General features: G+C 45.1%; 1 protein-coding gene across 3 annotated transcripts in view; it reads right to left on the bottom strand.

Moving 5' to 3' along the window:
• The window catches only part of PSTPIP1 (proline-serine-threonine phosphatase interacting protein 1), a 378,052-nt gene that overhangs the window by 183,630 nt on the left and 176,028 nt on the right, over positions 1–18,394 (bottom strand). For all 3 annotated transcript variants that reach the window (XM_069624738.1, XM_069624737.1, XM_069624739.1), the window contains one exon: positions 5,371–5,405. In XM_069624738.1, coding sequence (XP_069480839.1) covers positions 5,371–5,405 — 35 coding nt within the window. The remainder of the gene's footprint in view (positions 1–5,370; positions 5,406–18,394) is intronic.

The raw sequence follows: 18,394 nt of genomic DNA, 5'->3' as shown, positions 1-18,394 counted from the left end.
TTTATGACCCTAGAATCGAATTGAAATAGTGAGCACAGAAATTACGCCTTTGGCCGCCTCACCAGTGTTATTTAAGAACAGAGACCACCTGACTAAAAATAGCATTCTGGGTGTTTTACGCCACCGTTGATTGGGATGTTGCCGCAGTTTCCTCCTCCCTTCATTCTTTCTCTATCCCTCTATTTCAGGCAGCAGTTATTCTTTCCATGATTCATATGTTCAAGAGCACGTTGATCCACTCCCTTTTACATGGGGTGTGAGCCCCTTTCCACTTCATGGCAATGCAGGCCTGCGCTGGTAAAAGCAGGGACGCTGCCATTGTTGTCAGCCTAACATATTCTCCATCCACTTCCTCCATATCGAACAAGATCAACATGGGAAATTCATCCCAGGGGATCCCGTCTAGTTCTTTGATCCACCCTAGGACTTCATCCTAGAACACTTGTATCCTTGGGCACTCCCACCACATGTGCCAGTAATCGGATCTAGCACCACAAGCACGCCAACAGGAGGGTTTGGCTCTCGGAAACATCTTTGAGAGGCCGACAGGGTCATATTGCCACGTATGGAGGAACTTAATGGCGTGCAGCTTGTATTGGCTTGAGATCGATGTCTGAAAGGCTCCCCTACATAGTCTTTCACAAAGCACCGGGTCTAGTTCCATCTCCATGTCACTTTCCCACCTCTGTCTCAGCTTCACTGTGGACCTCCTCCCCGCGGCTACCAGTTCCCCATACATTGCCGAAATCAGACCTTTTTATTTCAGTACTTTTATCTAAAAGCTTTTCAAAGGGGGTAAGGTCCCTCTGTATCTTATCGCTCCATGACCCCTCCATTATCACCCAGTTTAGTTGAAGGTATGAGAAGACAGAGAGAGCCCCTATGCCCAGTGCCCCTTCCAGGTCAGTTAGGGTAATGAATGTGCCACCCTCCACAGTTGGCAGATTCTTTCCAGTTCTGCCTCAAACCATTTCTGAAATCTGTCAGGGTTTGGGATCGCCTCTCGTATGCCCAGTGACTCAGGGGTGTGGTCCAGGTGATTACACCTTTCGTTTCAACGCCTTGTTGCCAAATGTTCCATATAGTCCCCAGGATAGGGTGATCTTGGATTCTGCGGGGGAGCTTGCTTCATGGCACCCACAGCCATTCCCCTACAGTCGCGGGGGACAGCTGAAGGTTGTCCAGGGTAAACCACTGGAGGTCCCTAAAATGAGATATAAGGCTATAAGGACCCTCAGTTGCAAAGCTTTATAGTACATTTTCATGTCTGGGTGCTCCACTCCACCCTTCTCTTTAGGTAAGGTCCGGACATCACAGGATATCCTAGCTCTTTTCCTCTGCCACAGTAATCTCAGGAGAGCTGCCTTTATTTCACGGAAGAAGGCATCTGGGATCAGGATTGGGAGCATCTGGAATGCATAAAGGAACCTTGGGAGGCAAACCATCTTAAGGGCATTGAGGCGTCTGAGCCATGATATAGTCAACTTGTTCAATTTTATCAGATCTGCCTGAAATTTGGACAGCATGGGGGGATGTTAGCTTCAAATAAGTCTCCCAAGTCCTGTGTGAGGTTGATCCCCAGGTATCGGAGTGTTCCCAGATTGACCTGCACCCCCAATTAATTGAACCTCTCGATTGCCCCAATGCCATCCCTGTCCAGGGGGAAAAGGACTGATATAGCCCTGTTGATCTTGAACCCAGAGAAGACTCTGCACTGCTCAATCAACTGAATTACTCTTGGTATGGAGATTAAGGGGTTACTCACATGCACTTTGTACTTCACTCCTTCCACCAGGAATCCTTCTACTTGGGGGTCATCCCTAATTCTCTGGGCAAAAGGTTCCAGTGAGAGTGCAAATAAGGTTGGGGGGAGGGGACAGCCCTGCCTAGTTCCCCTGCTCAATCCAAACCAGCGGGAGTATCCCCCATTCACTGAAATGTACGCCCAGGGGCTGTGTAAACGGTCATTATCCCATGGAGAAGCTGGTTTCCCATGCCTACTTTAGCGAGCACCTCTTTGAGAAATCCCCACTCCACCCTGTCAAAAGCCTTTTCGGCATCCACCGAAAGGAGGGAGGGGTCCACAGACATCCCCAGAGCTTCATGGCTAAGGTGTAAGGTTTTCTTCATTGTGTCAGCCGCATGTCGTCCCTTCATAAAGCCCACTTGGTCCGGGTGGACCATTTGGGGCATGTACCCCTCGAGTCTTGCCATTAATACCATGGTGTGTATATTGACATCAATGTTCAGGAGGAAAATGGGGTGGTAAGACACGCATAATCGGGGGTCTCTGTCCTCCTTGTGTACAGCCGTTATCAGGGCCAAAGGAGAAAGATTCCGGGGCTTCCTCTGTCTCTAGGAAGTCATTAAACAGCTCTACCATAAATGGCAGAAGCGGGGGCAAGGAAGGTCTTGTAAAACCCTGCCGTAAATCCATCCTCCCCCTGGGGCCTTCCCTGATGATATGATATGGCATTTATAACGTGCCTATACACAAGTGTTTCTAGCGACTAGCGACTGCCCTCTTAATTTCTTCTTCTGATATGGGGGCCTCCAGTGCCTCGGATTCTTCAGGAGATAACATGGGTATCTGCGTGCCCACTAAGTATGCCGCTATGTCTCCCGCCTCTGGGGTAACCTCGGTCTCGTACAGCTTTTCATAGAAGGAAGCAAAAGCCTCCCGAATCCCATCTGTCATGTTGTCCTGTACTCTATGCCTCCTTTCTATGTCCTCAACCCACCTTTCAGCTCGCTGTCCCCTCAGCCTGGCTGCCAACAGTGCGTCCGCCTTATCCCCCTTCTCATAAAACGTCTGTTTCAGGAATTGCAGTTTTCTAATTATCTGTCCTTCCTCTAGAAATCTCAGTTCCTCTCTCATCCCCCTTGCCTCCCAGACCCATTTCTCCTTGCTCTCAGTATACTCACACACCTATTTATCGAGCTGTTTGATCTCTGCCCTCAGTCTATTTTCAATAAATGTGTGCTCCCTCTTTTTCCTTGCCATTCCCTAATCAGAATCCCTCTCCATGTCACCTTCATGCTCCCCATACTATTCTCTTCGGGAGCTCACCCATATGATTTGTTTTGAAGTATTCCCTGATTTCTTAAGCCAACTCTGAGTGGAACATTGGATCCTTCCAAAGGGATTCATTGCACCTCCATTTGGACCCCTGCAGGACCATTCCCTGCCAATTCACGTCCACTATTACCATATCAATCATGGTTGGACCAGGTAATCGGGTGAATCTCTGAACCCAGTGCTTCTTCCCATAGGCTCCTGGAGATATGCATATAATCAATTCTGGTGATGGTTCCGTAAGGGGGCGAGTAAAGGTATAGCCCCTTTCTTTTGGATGTAAGTGCCGCCATATGTCCTGCAAGCCATATAGCTCCAGCATTTTAAGGACATCTCCATAACCTTGTCTCAGCAGTTCCTGTGTCCCCGTCGTCAGCACCCGTCTGTCTAACTGGACATCCGCCCATATGTTAAAGTCACCTCCTATTATAAGGTGGCCTGAAGCATCGAGCATTATTTTCAGGAGAGTTTTCTTCAGGAACCTTGGCTGCCCCCTGGTTCGGGCCATAACTTGTGGTGAAAGTAAAGCATTTCTTTTTAATGGTACCTGAGATCAGGAGGGCCCTTACTTCCACATCAGCCCACACCTTCGAGACATCCATTTCCAGGGCTTTCCCTATGAGGATACCCACACCCGCTTTCCTTAAGGCCCCTGATCCTCAGCATTCCTGACCCACCAAACCACTTGAGACCCTCTGTTCCGCTCCTCTACCAAATTTAGTCTCCTGGAAGAACAGGGCATCGAGTCCCGCTCTCCAGAATTCCCTAGCCACCATGGACTTCTTTGTGGGTGTATTCAGCCCCCTGACATTCAAAGTCCCAACCCTCAGATGGCCTTCCCTTGCCCCGTCAATCACTAGCAACATCCTGATAGTACTCTGCGGGAGGGCCCATCATGCCACCTGGGCGGCCAGTGCCTGCCATACCACTTCCCTTGTACCAGGACCCCAGCTTCAACCCCCCCCGAAACCTCAAAAAGGCACCGGACTCAGTTACGTCACCTGGATGAGACCGGACCACCAGTAGGACCTGATCCCTTTGGGACCCTTCCTTCAGCATCACATTACCCTAGAGCCCCCAAACTTCCCACCCGCCCGGCCGCCAGTGAACAAATGACAAACCTTAACTTCAACGTTCAAAACTTCAGCAACCCCCTGCACCACATGTACTACCCTATTTCAGCATAGTGCTGTAGGACAACCATTGGAGTACCGGCTAGTCCCATTTTCTACATTCCCATTGAGTCAAGACCCCCTAGCGAGTGTCTGCCAGGTTGTACTCCAGCTCTGGTTCAGGTGTCTGCAGCAGGCGATGTGTTCAGCTTCCTAAATTTTCTGGGTCCTTGCATCCGTCTTCTTTCTGGTCCTTTGATAAGCCACTGTCTATCGCCATTCACCTTTTCCCTCAGATTATGTGAGGTGCTGGCTTCCCCCAGCAGTTCCTCTGTGACTCTCCAGATGACCTCTTCCTTCACCCGCTTGTATTTATACCCGTCAACTTCAAAGACGTTCTCACCTCCTACGCTCACCTCTCCATTTCAGACATAGGCATGTCCATTTGGGTCTCTAGGATGACGGCGAGGATTGATTGTGCTGGACTTCCTTCAGTCTCTCCTCCATTATGTCAATCCTTTGGGTGATTCTATCTACCCAGCCCCCATTATCAGCCCTCATGCTTCTAATTTCTTGCATGAGAGCTGCAACATCCTTTTTTGTAGCCTTTTAACTACAAGTCACTGTTAAGCCCCATAAGATCCTGCCCAGCTACATTCCTAAAGCTGTATATACTCAACACCCAGGGGTGCACATGCATCTCATTGACCTTATATCCCAGAGCTTTGAGTGCACATTTAGTGGCTAACCACCTGTTACCTTGTGTGACATGATTACACCTTTTACAGATGTCAATAGCTGTGATCCCACGGTTGCAATGTCACTTCTCATGAGGCTAGTGTGCATTAAAGAATGTGATGTCACCCATATGACACCATTTTTTGTGATGCTCGGTGATGGCACTTTATATGCAAATTATGGGATCTGCATGTCTTTTGCTGCCCACTGCCTTGGACCTTTTAGGAACCACCCTGCCACCAGTCAAAGATGGATTTCCGAACTACAAGTAAGGATTTGAAAGTAATTCTCTGATGAACCGGTCACCAACTAAGAACCTTAACAAAGGGGAGCCATGATCGCTGCTACTGCACACGCCCTACGTCTGGTCACACATTAACAAAAGGGTTTAATGCACTACAAATGAGCTGCAACAATGATCTTATCTAAGCGCTACATACTCACCTTGTTTCAGGATATCGAAAGAAGCTCGGAGTGTGCTACAAGAAAAAATATGCATGTATTAATTACGGCAAACCATGCAGTCAAAGCTGTTGAAACTAGCAGCAACTCCCTCACACTATAAACATTTCGTATGTGTATTACTAACCAAACCATTACGATAAATACAATCGGTCATTGTTACTATCAGTCAATCCATGTTGCTGTCAGAAGATCAAATACAATAAATTGATATTATGCTGCTATTACGATAAATACAATCGGTCATTGTTACTATCAGTCAATCCATGTTGCTGTCAGAAGATCAAATACAATAAATTGATATTATGCTGCTATTACGATAAATACAATCGGTCATTGTTACTATCAGTCAATCCATGTTGCTGTCAGAAGATCAAATACAATAAATTGATATTATGCTGCTATTTCTTTTTGTGTGCCATCTCTCCTATCTCTCGCTTACGGATATTCTTTGGTTTTAGAGAATTTTGTCTAAAATGAGTGTTAGAGATATTTCTCGGTTCTAGAGAAATTGATCTAAAATCAGGTTTCGAGATGTTTCTCATTTTTTCAGGCTTCAGGGTTCTTTGACAAATCCCCAAGGATTTAACGACATTAAGTCCAAGTTTTTTCAGCAAAAAAAAAGGAAATATTTGTTGCACAAACTGCTAACTTTTGCAGCATCTATGCTTTAATTGTAATAATTTTGCATTGTGTAGGACGTGTTCTTCAAGCTGATTAAAGGGAGTGGAAGATCTCGGTGAAATACAAACATCTTGGCCTTTTTATTTGGCAGCAGGTGGCCGAGAGAACCTTCTTGGGCCATTGCTTTATGGCTGGGCACATTTCAGCACATTAAACAGGATTAAGTGCTCTAAAAAAGTGGTTAGCATAAATAATTTGCAGGTAAGGGGACGACAAATTATGGAATTTTCTAGTTATGTGTAGGACAGTAAGAAATATGTTATATGCAGAGTTTCTTTGTGAATGATTTATATTTTGGCACAATTTGGCACATTAAGAATTTTTCACATGAATCGTTTTAGAGTGTCTCATTTTGGGTAAATAATAATCTCATTACGAGTTTGGCAAGCAAAACCGATGACTCTTACTGCCAATTTGGTGGTAAATCAGCAGTAAATCTGTCGAGTTTCTGCCAAAATCGATTACCGCTACTGCCCTCGGTCCATGGAATTACAAGTGGTGGCACTGTGGTGTTAGTTCTAGTTTTTCATGAGCAGTCATTTTGCCTGGTAAATCTTTTTTGACATTAAGGTGGATAATTTACCTCCAGCTTTTTGCTGGCGGTACAGCCTCCACCAGACAACCAAAACTCGTAGTACGGCCGTGTGGTAGAATGGCGGTCAAGAATAGTGCCACTTTTTGCCACACCTCCTTACTGTGGCCCAATTTGTTTTTTAGTTTCATGCACAAACGCACTAAAAGCTGCGTACTGTGCTTAAGAATGAGTACTAGTGAGTATTTACAATGGCACCTTATGTCCTTTGACACAAATGGCATCACAGGGAGGGAAATCACATTGAGGCCCATCTGTGAAAATTGTGAACTCTATCATTACGAAATGCATAGTCATGCTATATTGCTCATTATACATAATGGCTTACACTACGGGGTCACCCAACATGTTTTGTAAGCCAATTCTATATATTAATAGGACACCATTGTCCTCTGATGAGGCAAACACATTCCGCTTGTTCCATTTCTAGGCTATTTTGGGTATCCTAGTGGAGAGATTAGTTTGGAAAATAAATAGGTGTCCAGAAATAACATGGAAACCTATACACTGTTATCCAGATTCTAATGTAAGTGCACAGAATAAAATGAGAAAATCATATGTGCAAATAACTAGATTCATTGCGGGAAATACATCAATCCAACAAGGGATTAAAGTTAACTGGAGACATTGATCGTCCAGTCAGACAGTATAGGAATAGCAATAATGTCAGTATAGGAATAGCAATAATGACCTTCATTTTGCAATATGGACTGTAATTGCCCAATATGAGAGTGTGCCTCCTCCCGTTTCCGCTCTTTCCAACTCCTAGCTCCCCTTCACTGGAACTCCTTACCTCTCTCAATCCGCTCTATCCCTACCTTTTGCTCATTCCGCACGTCCCTTAAATCTCTCCTTCTCCACTCCCCGCCATGATTCCCCTCGCCTCGCCTCTCCCTCCCCCTCTCTTACCCTCTTTCTCCCCATATCAGCTCCATCCACTTCCCCCTCCACTATATCCTCTTCCCTTTACCCCTTCCGTCATCCTCCTCCTTCCTTCCCATTCCTCCCAGTTCTACTCACCCTCTCCCTTCCCTTCTGTCTAATTGCTCTACATACTGCTTTGTTGGACTGATTCAAAATTGTTTTTGCTTCTACTGTTATTTTTGTTATTTGTTAAATGTATACTGTTGTTAAAATGTACAGCACTTTGGTGTAAAGCGCTATATAAACCTAATAAATACAAATACATTAATGATCCCATATTTGGTAGTAAAATAATCATTAATGCCAGAAAGCTGAATGCAAATTCTCCCTTCACACCCCCAATCATCACATCAGGCGTGATTGCAAAAGCAATGATTAATCATATGCCGGCTGCATAGAAGCAATGAATCATTACCCAGCCACTATATATGCTCACCCCATCACTGAATCATAGCCATCCGTGCTCTTGTCAAGTCCAGTCTTGCAGCGGACACGAAGATTACTAAGGTTGACAGCGGCATCCATGTTTGGATCCTCCATTCATATGCCGAAGAGAATTTACGTGTTTACCCATGTGGCAAGGGGATTTCCCACAGGCTACTGAACAGTCAGAAAAGTCTCTGGCTCTGTGCTTAGCCTGTAGCAGAGATGCTTTACCCAGTACATACAATGAACTGTACTCGCGCCAGGTTTTAGTTTTGGCTCAGTAGTTGGCTTCATTACAAGTCTGGCAGTCCGGTAATAAGGGTGCCAGTAGGAACGTACCGGCACCCTTTCTGTACCGCCAGACTATGAAAATGCCTGCAGGGGCCGTTGCTGACCTGCTGGGAGCACCGGCCCCTCCAGGCATGGTTTCCACGGAAGCAATGCAGACCTGCCGGCAGCACCGGCCCCTACAGGCATGGTTTCCATGGAAGCACCGGCAGCAACAGTGCCAGTGCTTCAGTGTCCCCATTTCGGACTCCACAGGAATGGGGATTTACAGTTCCCACCGCCTGACTTCCCGGGCCACCGGGACTTGTAATATCCCAGTGGTACTGGCCTATCAGGTGGCGGAAAAACAATGTTACGAGTTCAGTGGCAACCCCCCACTAGCCCCAGCGGGTTACCGCCGACCTCGTCATGAGACCCTATGTCAGACACCTCACAACCAAAGTGGAGTCCCAAGACTTTTAGAAAAGCTGGCATGAGGAGAGAGCCACTTATTTTACACAGGGTAAGCCAGTTTAGTACTAGAGGAGTAATTTTACTCAGAAACGATTACGGGAAAAACAGTTTACACATTTTATATTTGTAGTGTTTATAAAGAAGGTATACGAGCATAATGCTTGTCTTCATATCTGTAAAAGAATCCAGACTTCCCAGAATTCCCAAGGCACAATCTCTATTTTGGTGCACGTATACAATTGCCACTTTTAGGCAGAGATAACCAATTTTGTTCTGATGTGTAGCTCTTTAACAGGGCCAGTTGGCCTGTCGGACTCAGAAAGCAGCACGGCAGAGCAGGCAACTAAAGCTTACATTCTGTCCTCTGGCAGAGGGGGTGCTTACAGACCCTTCGTATCCATTACAGAGGAAAGTTGAATGATAATATATATTCTCTTTCGACAGAACACAGAATTCTTATCATATTAGACGTTGGGCCTAATTACAAGTGTGGTGGTCTGGAAATAAGGGTGCCGATCGCACCGTACCGGCATCCTTTCCGGACCAACACACTACAACTCTGCGGGCGGGGGCCGTTGCGCCGACAGGTCTAACCTGCCAGGCGTAACGGCACCCACCCGCAGATTTTTCACAAAAGCACTGGCACCGTTCGCAACGGTGCGGGTGATTCCGTTTCCCCATTCCCATGGATTCGAATGGGAGTCTATGGGAAAGGGGACTTACACTTTCCGCCGCCAGGGCGGCCGGGACCTGTAATGTCCTGGTGGCACCGGGATCTCAGGCGGCGGAATCAGTGTTACGAGTCTGGCGGACTTGTAATGAGGTCCGTAGTATTCCTGCTGAGGTCCTTACATGGGTCACATAAAAAGTAAGTAACACTGAGTATTGAAAGATGGCAATAGCTTAGCATAGACAATGGTATGTTTATCTTAGTACCAATATATTCCATAGTCACTTTGCAGGCCTTTTGTGCCATGGAGGGTGTGCATAGGATGTTATTTGAATGAGCCATACAAGCAGAGTTGGAGTGGGCCCCAAATCAAAAGCGGCTCACATTCGTAAATTGCATCTCATAGCTACTCGCAGCAGTAGTAGTACCTAGGAATGCATTGCTGAGAAAACATCTAGCATTTTAAAGCACATTGGGCTGGTAGCATTGATCGAAATGATCGGCTACACAAGGCACAGACCTGTTGGGCTAGCCCTTACTGTACTGCCGTACAACCAAAAAGGAGAGTCGTGCAGTTCCACACCCTAAGGACGGCCTCCACCCATTAACCAATGACCTTTGGATGGTGATATGTGCACGAGAACATCTTGCCTGGTTGCGTGACATTCGTTGTGATGATCTCAAACTTGTGTTCATTGTTGTACACCACATCACCAAATCATGTATCACTACACAGATGTTGCTTGCGTGTCATTGTGTATATAGGCAAGCCTCCCACTTCACAGTCTGCCTAAAAAACTTATTTTTTTCCCATTTGTCCTAGCATTGCATGTCTGACATGATGACAGTCGCAACAGGAAGCAGTTGATTGTGGCGTACCCCAGGGTTCCCGCGTATCAACATTGCTGTTCAATTTCTACGGGAATCCCCTGTATGATCTCTTGGCCGAGCGTGGTGTTGTCTTTCAGAACTTCACTGACAACCCTCAACTGGCCTTCAAACTTGACAAGTGTACACATTCTAACACCATGCAAATATAACACATCTTCAATAAGATCGGATGATGGATGATGGATGGTGGACAACCACTTAGGATCAAAACCCGATAAAACAGGTTCCATCTAATAAAGTCATCGCAAAAATGTCGCCTGACAAAAAAGTTGCAGTTTTTTGCGGAGACATTATTACATTGAACATGCGGGGGACAACCCTGCAAAACCAGTTTTTTTTTTTTTAATGGGAGCAGGGAACATCTCTGTAACCCGTCGCCATATATAATGTCACCAATGGCTTTTCCTGGTGACATTATGTATGGGGACATTATTACCTGATACCATAAAACTGAGTTCCTGTTTGTTTCTTTTTCCTCTTTTCTAATTTATCGAGAAATCCACTTATCCTGTTTCCCTATCCCTATCTAATAAACTGTAACGACCCTTGAAGGTGTCCTCTTTGACTCCACTCTCTCTCACTTGCCAATCATTTTCTGTGATTGCAAACTCGCTTGCTGCCCAGAGATTCTGCCCTCACATTCAATGAAGGTTGGCTACTGAGATATTTATCCACTGAAATTATGAAATGCTAGATTAGGTGTCTTTTATGCCATGCCAATCACTACCGTAGCAGTCCTGCAGTGCCAAATCCTTGTCTGATAAATAGGGGCAAGGTGACCCCGCCAGAGATCCCCAGACTGTAATCTAGAGTGAGGAAAAGCAATAAGCATACACTCAACAATAAGGACAGGAATAATAAGGTGATGAGATACAGTGAGACACAAGGGGGTGAGCGTGTGGGTAAGAGGTGGTGTTATAATGTGTATATGCATGTGTCTTAGCCGGTAAGATAGCTCAGCGGGTTGAGCGCTCGCAGCTGTGATCTGCAGGTCGCAGGTTAGAATCCAGGCAAGGTTAACTCAGCCTTTCATCCTTCTGAGGTCAATAAATGAGTATCAACTTGAGCTAGGAGATATTGTATGTAAATATGTTCTTTGTAAAGCGCTTTGGCAAAAGTGATATATGAATAACGCATCACTATCATTGATGCACAAGGTTGGAAAAATGGTCATGATGAAAGAAAAGGAAATTGTGATTTCTCATGCAGACAAATATTTTGCCGGAAAGGCAGTTTTCGGAAACTTCAGAGAGAAACGTTTGGGAAATTAGTAAAGTAATGAATGCGGACTGGATCCAAGAAGTGCTCGGGCGTTCCGTGTGTTGGCCAAAGTTTGTCAGGTAGAGTTGCTTGGTGCTCCTTGCTGCCCCAGATAGGTATCTGACATCAAGAATGTTCTGTGTGAAAGGGGTGATGTGGGGCAACCTAGGAAATCTGGTGAAAGCTGCAAACACTGTCCTCTAAGGGCCATGCCATGAAAGCCTCTTGGTGAAGGTAAAATTGTTGATGCAGAGGTGTGGCGTCCTATTTTGGTGTCATGGAGTGAGAGTGGAGATAGAGTGAAGGGAGCTCATTTTGTTCCTGGTTGTAATTTGATAACAGGTACCTGGCACATTTGCAGTGAGGCCTAGCCGGGTCCACGCCACTAAATGTTTGTCATGTGTCCTGGGGGGTGCAAATGCAAAGGGCAAAATACGGCGTGCAAACATGTACGCCACCTTTTGCCCTTCACATTTGCATTGCACAGTGCAAATGAAGCAAACACTGCCTGGCATGTTTGCATGCCAGGCAGCGTTTACCTTTAAGTGTTTGTGCTGCTTGCCATGCAAGCGGAGTTCACAATTACAATTAAAGACTGTCCGGCATGATGGCCTATCGGACAGTGTTTAATATTCATTGTGAACGCCGCTTAACACGTGTACATGATAAGCAGTGTTCACACTGAAGAAAAAATGCTGTCCAAAATACCAGCATGTCAAACAGTATTTACAATGATTTTCGATGCAAACCGCCTGCTTTTTAAGCAGCCGGTTCCCATAGAAAATCATTTGTTTCATGACAGCATGAAAAGCTCATTCTGATGTGAAACCAAGTTGTTTTTGAAGGTGGAGGGTAAATGGGAAGCGTAAAACGTAACTCCTGTCACGCCCCCACGCTCTGCCTTAAAAAACAATGAAAATGTGTAACACAGTTAATTTACGCCTGCATTTATGGTACAGGGACTTCCAAAATGCGCTCCAAGGTACCTGGTTTAGCCCCATTCATCAATCTTACTTACATTTAGGTCCTTTCCTCCACTCTAGTCTGCCCCCCGCTTCTACCTATCAATGGTAGTGCCACTCTCTTGGACTTCACCGAATACACGGTTTATGGTCTTTCCATCCAAAATTAGCCATCGAAAATGTTTGCATCTAATACATTTTTTTGTATTTTTTTTGCTGGGGTTCCCCTGCCGACCCCCCGGTTTGTACCCTTAAAAATCCACCCCAATAAAAATTAACCCTTTACCCGACACATATAGGCATTTGATGCATATTTTTTTGATGGATAAGTTTCGATCGAAAAAGTTCGTTGGAAACTTTTCAGATGGAAAGACTGGCTACCTAATTACACTGGCCCAGAATAATGAGTAGCCATGGTAAACTTTGGCTCTCATCTTTGGTGCAGAGCAAGACACATATTCTAGGGGTTTATGCATTAATTGGAACAATACTTAACATAAGCCAAACCAATCTTGACAGGGACATCGCTTCTTACTGTTGGTTTGCCACTGGTCTCCCCGGGCACCCAGAAGCTATTTTACGAAACAACGTTGATTTTCTGCGGCAACTTGATCAGTGTGGGGGCATGTGGGGCTTGCAATGACCTATGTAATTCCGGGCAAAAATGGACACCCTCAAAATTGAAGGGGGTAAAATTCTAAAGAGAAAAAACAAAATCAGATTGGCAAACATTCTGTTTTGCTTCACAGTTTTCTATTTCGCCCAGAGCTGCAATAATGTCCTTAAGCATGTTGGTACAGACTATGAAGAAACACTCTTTGCAGGAGATGGGCCGTTCTTTCTAAATAACCGACATCTGATGTGGGCAAAATTGCTTCATTCGCAACCGAAGAGGATGCAACTCGGCAATAATATTCAGATGAGGAGGCCGAGAGCGAGCGAGAGAGAGGCAGAGAGAGAGAGAGGGGCAGAGAGAGAGAGAGAGAGAGAGCCTTCATTACTCATGGCATTTTGTGACGAGCAGCTCTGTGCTACATCCGGTGCTGTCACCGTTTCCAGGAACTTCAGAAATAGACGGAAGCCAGGACTTCCTTCCACTCTCTTTACGTTTCTAGCACTGTGCTGCTGGTGTGCGTTTCAAGCTGGCACGCGAAGTCTGTTAGCTTGAAATGTTACCTCTAACTTCCTTGTTTGTGCCAAATCTTTCTTGTGACTCTTTTTGGCATCAAGTTTCAATTTCCTCTGCTGCGCAAGTAACATAATAGTGCTAGGGTATAGTGCCAACAGAGTCCCCATAACTTTCTTGGTGTTGTGAAAACGTGGCCAAATACTCCAACCACAGAGCTGTCAGGACTATACTGCACTGATAATCCATAATAAGAGAGAAACCAGGTATGTAGTTGTCCTGACAGCCTGGCAAAATGTCGGTCTTGGGTTGATTACGCTATGTATAAAGTAGCATTTCCTGGAGAAAAGGTTTGTATTTGGGCTGATTTGCATATCCACAATGCCTTGCTGTTTTGGCTCTGAACTGAAAGTGAACTTCCAGCGATGGCTACTAGATGGCGTTGTGGAATGTGTGACTTTGCTTAAATGGACATTCCTACTTTCAAATTTCCGGTGAAAGGTTTATTTTCAAACCTTTTTAAACCCTCCCTAACTTTCTTGGTGTTATATATATACATATATATATACATATATACCCATAAATATATATATATAGCTCAATCATTATATGCCAAGATGCGACTCTCAAGTTGTCCCCTGTAACTTTTGAGACAGGCCTCATTCCATGTTTGCCGGTACCGTGATAGCATTGTTAGCGTACCGGCAAACTACGAGTTCTGCTCACGGGTGCTTTCCTGCCCGCCAGGATTGGCCTGCCGTGCGGACCGGCACCTGTGAGTAGAGCATGCCGGATGCACCGGCACCATTCTGAATGGTGTCGGTGCATCCGGCCTCCCCATTCCCTTTGAGCCCTAATGGGCTCAAAGGGAATGGGGAGCATTTTTTTATGGCGCCCGCGAATGGGCAATTACCAGGCCCGGTGGGGCCGTAATGACCTGGTAATTGCCCACTCGCAGGTGCCAGAAAAAAAATCGCAGGTTTGGCGGCAACCTGCTGGTTTTACCGGCAAAGCTACCACCAAACTTGTAATGAGGCCCATTGTGTATTTCTTAACATGTTAGCATATGCCATTTTACATGGTTGCATAGTAATTGTGGTTTTATTTTTCCAGTATAGGTGCTGGACTACAAGTAGCAAAATGAAAAGCCATGCGAGACTAAAAGCCCAGACGAGCTAAACATTACACACCTGACAAGGGGCAACTGGAAGGCTCTGAAAATTATCCCCTTGGTTACGCCATTACTACTTCAAAACACTTCAAAAGAGTGCAGGTGATAGTCACCTGCTACTAGTCATCGTTTCAACAGTCAGGCAGCTTGTTGCTGTGCCTGGTGCAGACAATGTGAATAGATAGCCGTGTAATGTTTGAGGAAAGTGTTTTACATTTGAAATTCCATCACTTTTTTTGTTTACTTTGAATCAGGAGCGTATTGACCAGGTAACTGGGATGTATGGGATGTTTTGGGAACCAGCACTGATGACTTACCCTCCATCACTCCTCTGTCTCCTGAAGAATGTGGCTAATAAAGGAGTGTTGAAAACAGAGAGATGTAGAAAAGAAAACATAAGTGCCAGGCTGACAGCCCAGTGCAAGGCCCAGAGGGGACGTGCAATGCCTGTTCCCGGCATGACGCCTCCGAGGACGCCCTCGTTGCACAGCTCGATCAAGCCATTTCTGAAGAAAGACCGAAACCTCTCGTTTGCACTTATGGTTGTCATGGCAAGAATGTTTAAGACATGATAGACTGGAGTATATGCCAGACTTCATATTTGAAAGATCTTTCAAGACACTTTCCTCTACAAGCGCTATTTATTTGTGGTTGTATCGTAATTAATCATTTGCTGTGTCTTTTAAAGCTACCCGCAAAAAACACGCAAAAAGAAATTTGGTATTATTTTTATAGATGTTCTGGGTTCGTTCAAAATTAATTCTTTGTTTCATAATTTGATAAAATCCCATCTAACCGTAAGCATTCGGGGGCCTATTTTGGTCCAGTGTCGCCTCGCCAACCAGCAGCAGACACCTAAAATCACACCACCAGATAACAACCTACTTGTGGAACGAAAAGTGGTGCCCGGTAGCCCCCCCTCCTGCTGGTTCCAAGCAGTTCATAGCTGAAGATTTCAGAACTTGAATCTGCAGTTGCACCTCTAGAAGGGAAAGCAGCACACCATCACTAGTGGCCACCTGCCAACAATCGTACCTTTCAGGCGAGGCGCATCTTGACACCACCCCAAGCCTGATCTCACCCAAAAGTAGCAGACGTTGTTTCGGCCCAATTGCTTTACCAAGGAGAAATGCATTGACAATGGAGTCTTTGGTGTTCCAACATACCTCCACCGTAACAAACCCAACTGCTCTCACGCTATCAAATCAAAAACCAAAAAATCTTGACACCAAACAAGAATACCTTAACGCCAAAGTAACGAAAGCAGCTATTCATCCCAGAAACCCAAAACACACTTTCAAATCCTCTAAGAGAACAAGCTACCCGGAAATCACCCAATAGACAGAAATGTACCGAACTCCGACACATTTTAACGCGTAAAACGTTTTTTATCTGATCCAGCGGAACCAAGGAAATCAACACACAAGCAAATGACCAAACCCAAAATAATGGTCTAATTAGGGTCCAACTTCCCATCTATCTCATCGGTAGATCTTATTAAATCTTAATGAGCTATGACCATATGGTTCCTACATAATACCTGGCTCAGAAACATCAGAAAGTTTCTTAGATGGGGCTGTTCTCCTGATGAGGTAAAGGCTGGTCAAATCAGCCGTCAATCCCACTCCCCAAGAAGCGCAAGGAGACCCTGATATTGACACAAGACTCTGATCAATCTGAGACCACCCCCTCCAAGGAAAAACGGTGAGGCTCTGCTACTTGACAAATTCATTGAAGAAGATTATTGTGTGGCCTATTAATAGCCAGGCTTTCGCTCAGATATTAGGTCTGAAACTGCACCCTTTAACTACTATGCATTGGCGGTTCCTACCTCCTCATCATTGTTTCTGAAATAAGAGAAAAACTGCAGCATTTAACTGCAATGCGATGGCGGTTCGTGTCTCCTCAACATTGCTCATGGAATAGGAACGAAACTGCAGCACTTACCTGCAATGCGATAGCAATTCATGCCCCTTTATTATTGTTTCTAACACTATATCTGGGAACAGGACTGGCAGAGTTTGGCAAACACAAGCCAGTGTGCATTTCGCCAAACTGCCGGACTTCTGCTCTCCTGCTGGCAGCCCGGCTTCTCTGCCTACCAGCCCCACTCTCGTTTGGTGTAGCACTTCCGGCTCAAGCTTTCCAGCATATCCTCGTATCGGAAACACAAGCAGAGGCACAGGAGGACTCCTGACGCTTCAGCAATGGGGAAACGGCACGACGGCAGTATATTGTACGGTGAGTTTTTTTGCTGAAAATATTTCAATGAAAAAACTCATCGAAAGCTATATTGGGGTAGGTAAGGGGATAGAAGGAGTATGGGGTGTGGAATAGGGAGTAAATAGTAGGTGATAGGGTGCTTGGGGAAGCCCCTCAAATACACACACACAATTTTGATCGTTTTTTTTTTCGTTGAAAATTTTCAGCCAAAAAACTCATAGAAAAAATAACTGGGGATGAAAGAACATAGAACCGTAGAAACAAGAGATTGGTCCTGAATAAATATATATATATATATATATATATATACACATATACATACACATACATGTTCTCTACTGTAGAGGAATGTCCTTTACATTCTCTATTTATTTTTATAGCTACAGTTTAATAAAGTTAAACAAAAAAAAAACAAATCCCCCAAACTGATATAGAACTATTCTTCGTTGATAAGGTATTAATTCCCACATGTATTGCTTTCCACACTCATAGAATGCTGATGGTAAAACAATGCCCATAGACGCAAACACGTATCACTATTTCTTGTAGCAGTGTATTCATCAACTTTGGAAATTAGATATCAAAATAAATAAGAGTCCGCATTCAATTGAATACCTCATCAAATGTTCTGTACTGGCCCAATACGAGTTACTGCATTCATAGTCCCCCTGGCCTGCCACCCAGAAAGACATGTGTAGGTTTGGTGCATACTTCACATGTCTACCACAGTCAGCCCCCTAAAGAAGCTGAGACATCTTGCTTCAAAAGAAGCTTTGACAGATTATGGAGTTTGCCGTTTCTCTTCTTTGACTGACCGGGAGGCCTGCCATGTGGGACGGCCTGTCCCTTAAAAAGGAAGGGGTTTTGTGCCGGAGGTCTTCTGTGGATGCATGCGTGGTCTGTGCACTCGCGGGGATCTGTGTTGGTAACCCACGGTCGCCTCACTTCTACCTCAGCCTTACTGTACATACGCGCTAGACAATTGCCTCAGAAACAAGGCAAGACATGTCAATGGACTTCCATAGAAGATGCTATGACCCAGTTCTGCAGAGAGTTTCTGTTCTGCGTTGGTTTGTTGATGGGAAGCTGTACCAAGACAGTCCTGCATGCCGTGGTAGCGGTACGATGATCATTCATTGGCAGGGTTTTTTTCATTGAGTTTTTTGTGGATCATTTTTGGCCGAGAAAATGAAGAAAATATGAGGGGTGGATAAATAGTTATATGGGGTGGGGGGTTGGGGTTGGAGAATTGGTAGTAAATAACTGGGAGGTGGGATTGGGGGAACCCCCAAAATTAAAAAAAAGAAACACATTAGATGAGATATTTCAACCCAAA

This window comes from Ambystoma mexicanum, chromosome 11 (assembly GCF_040938575.1).
Source record: "Ambystoma mexicanum isolate Mex_15411 chromosome 11, UKY_AmexF1_1, whole genome shotgun sequence".
NCBI lineage: Eukaryota > Metazoa > Chordata > Amphibia > Caudata > Ambystomatidae > Ambystoma > Ambystoma mexicanum.
Note: the sequence above shows the minus strand (reverse complement) of the source record. Positions and strands in the feature narration are given on the sequence as shown.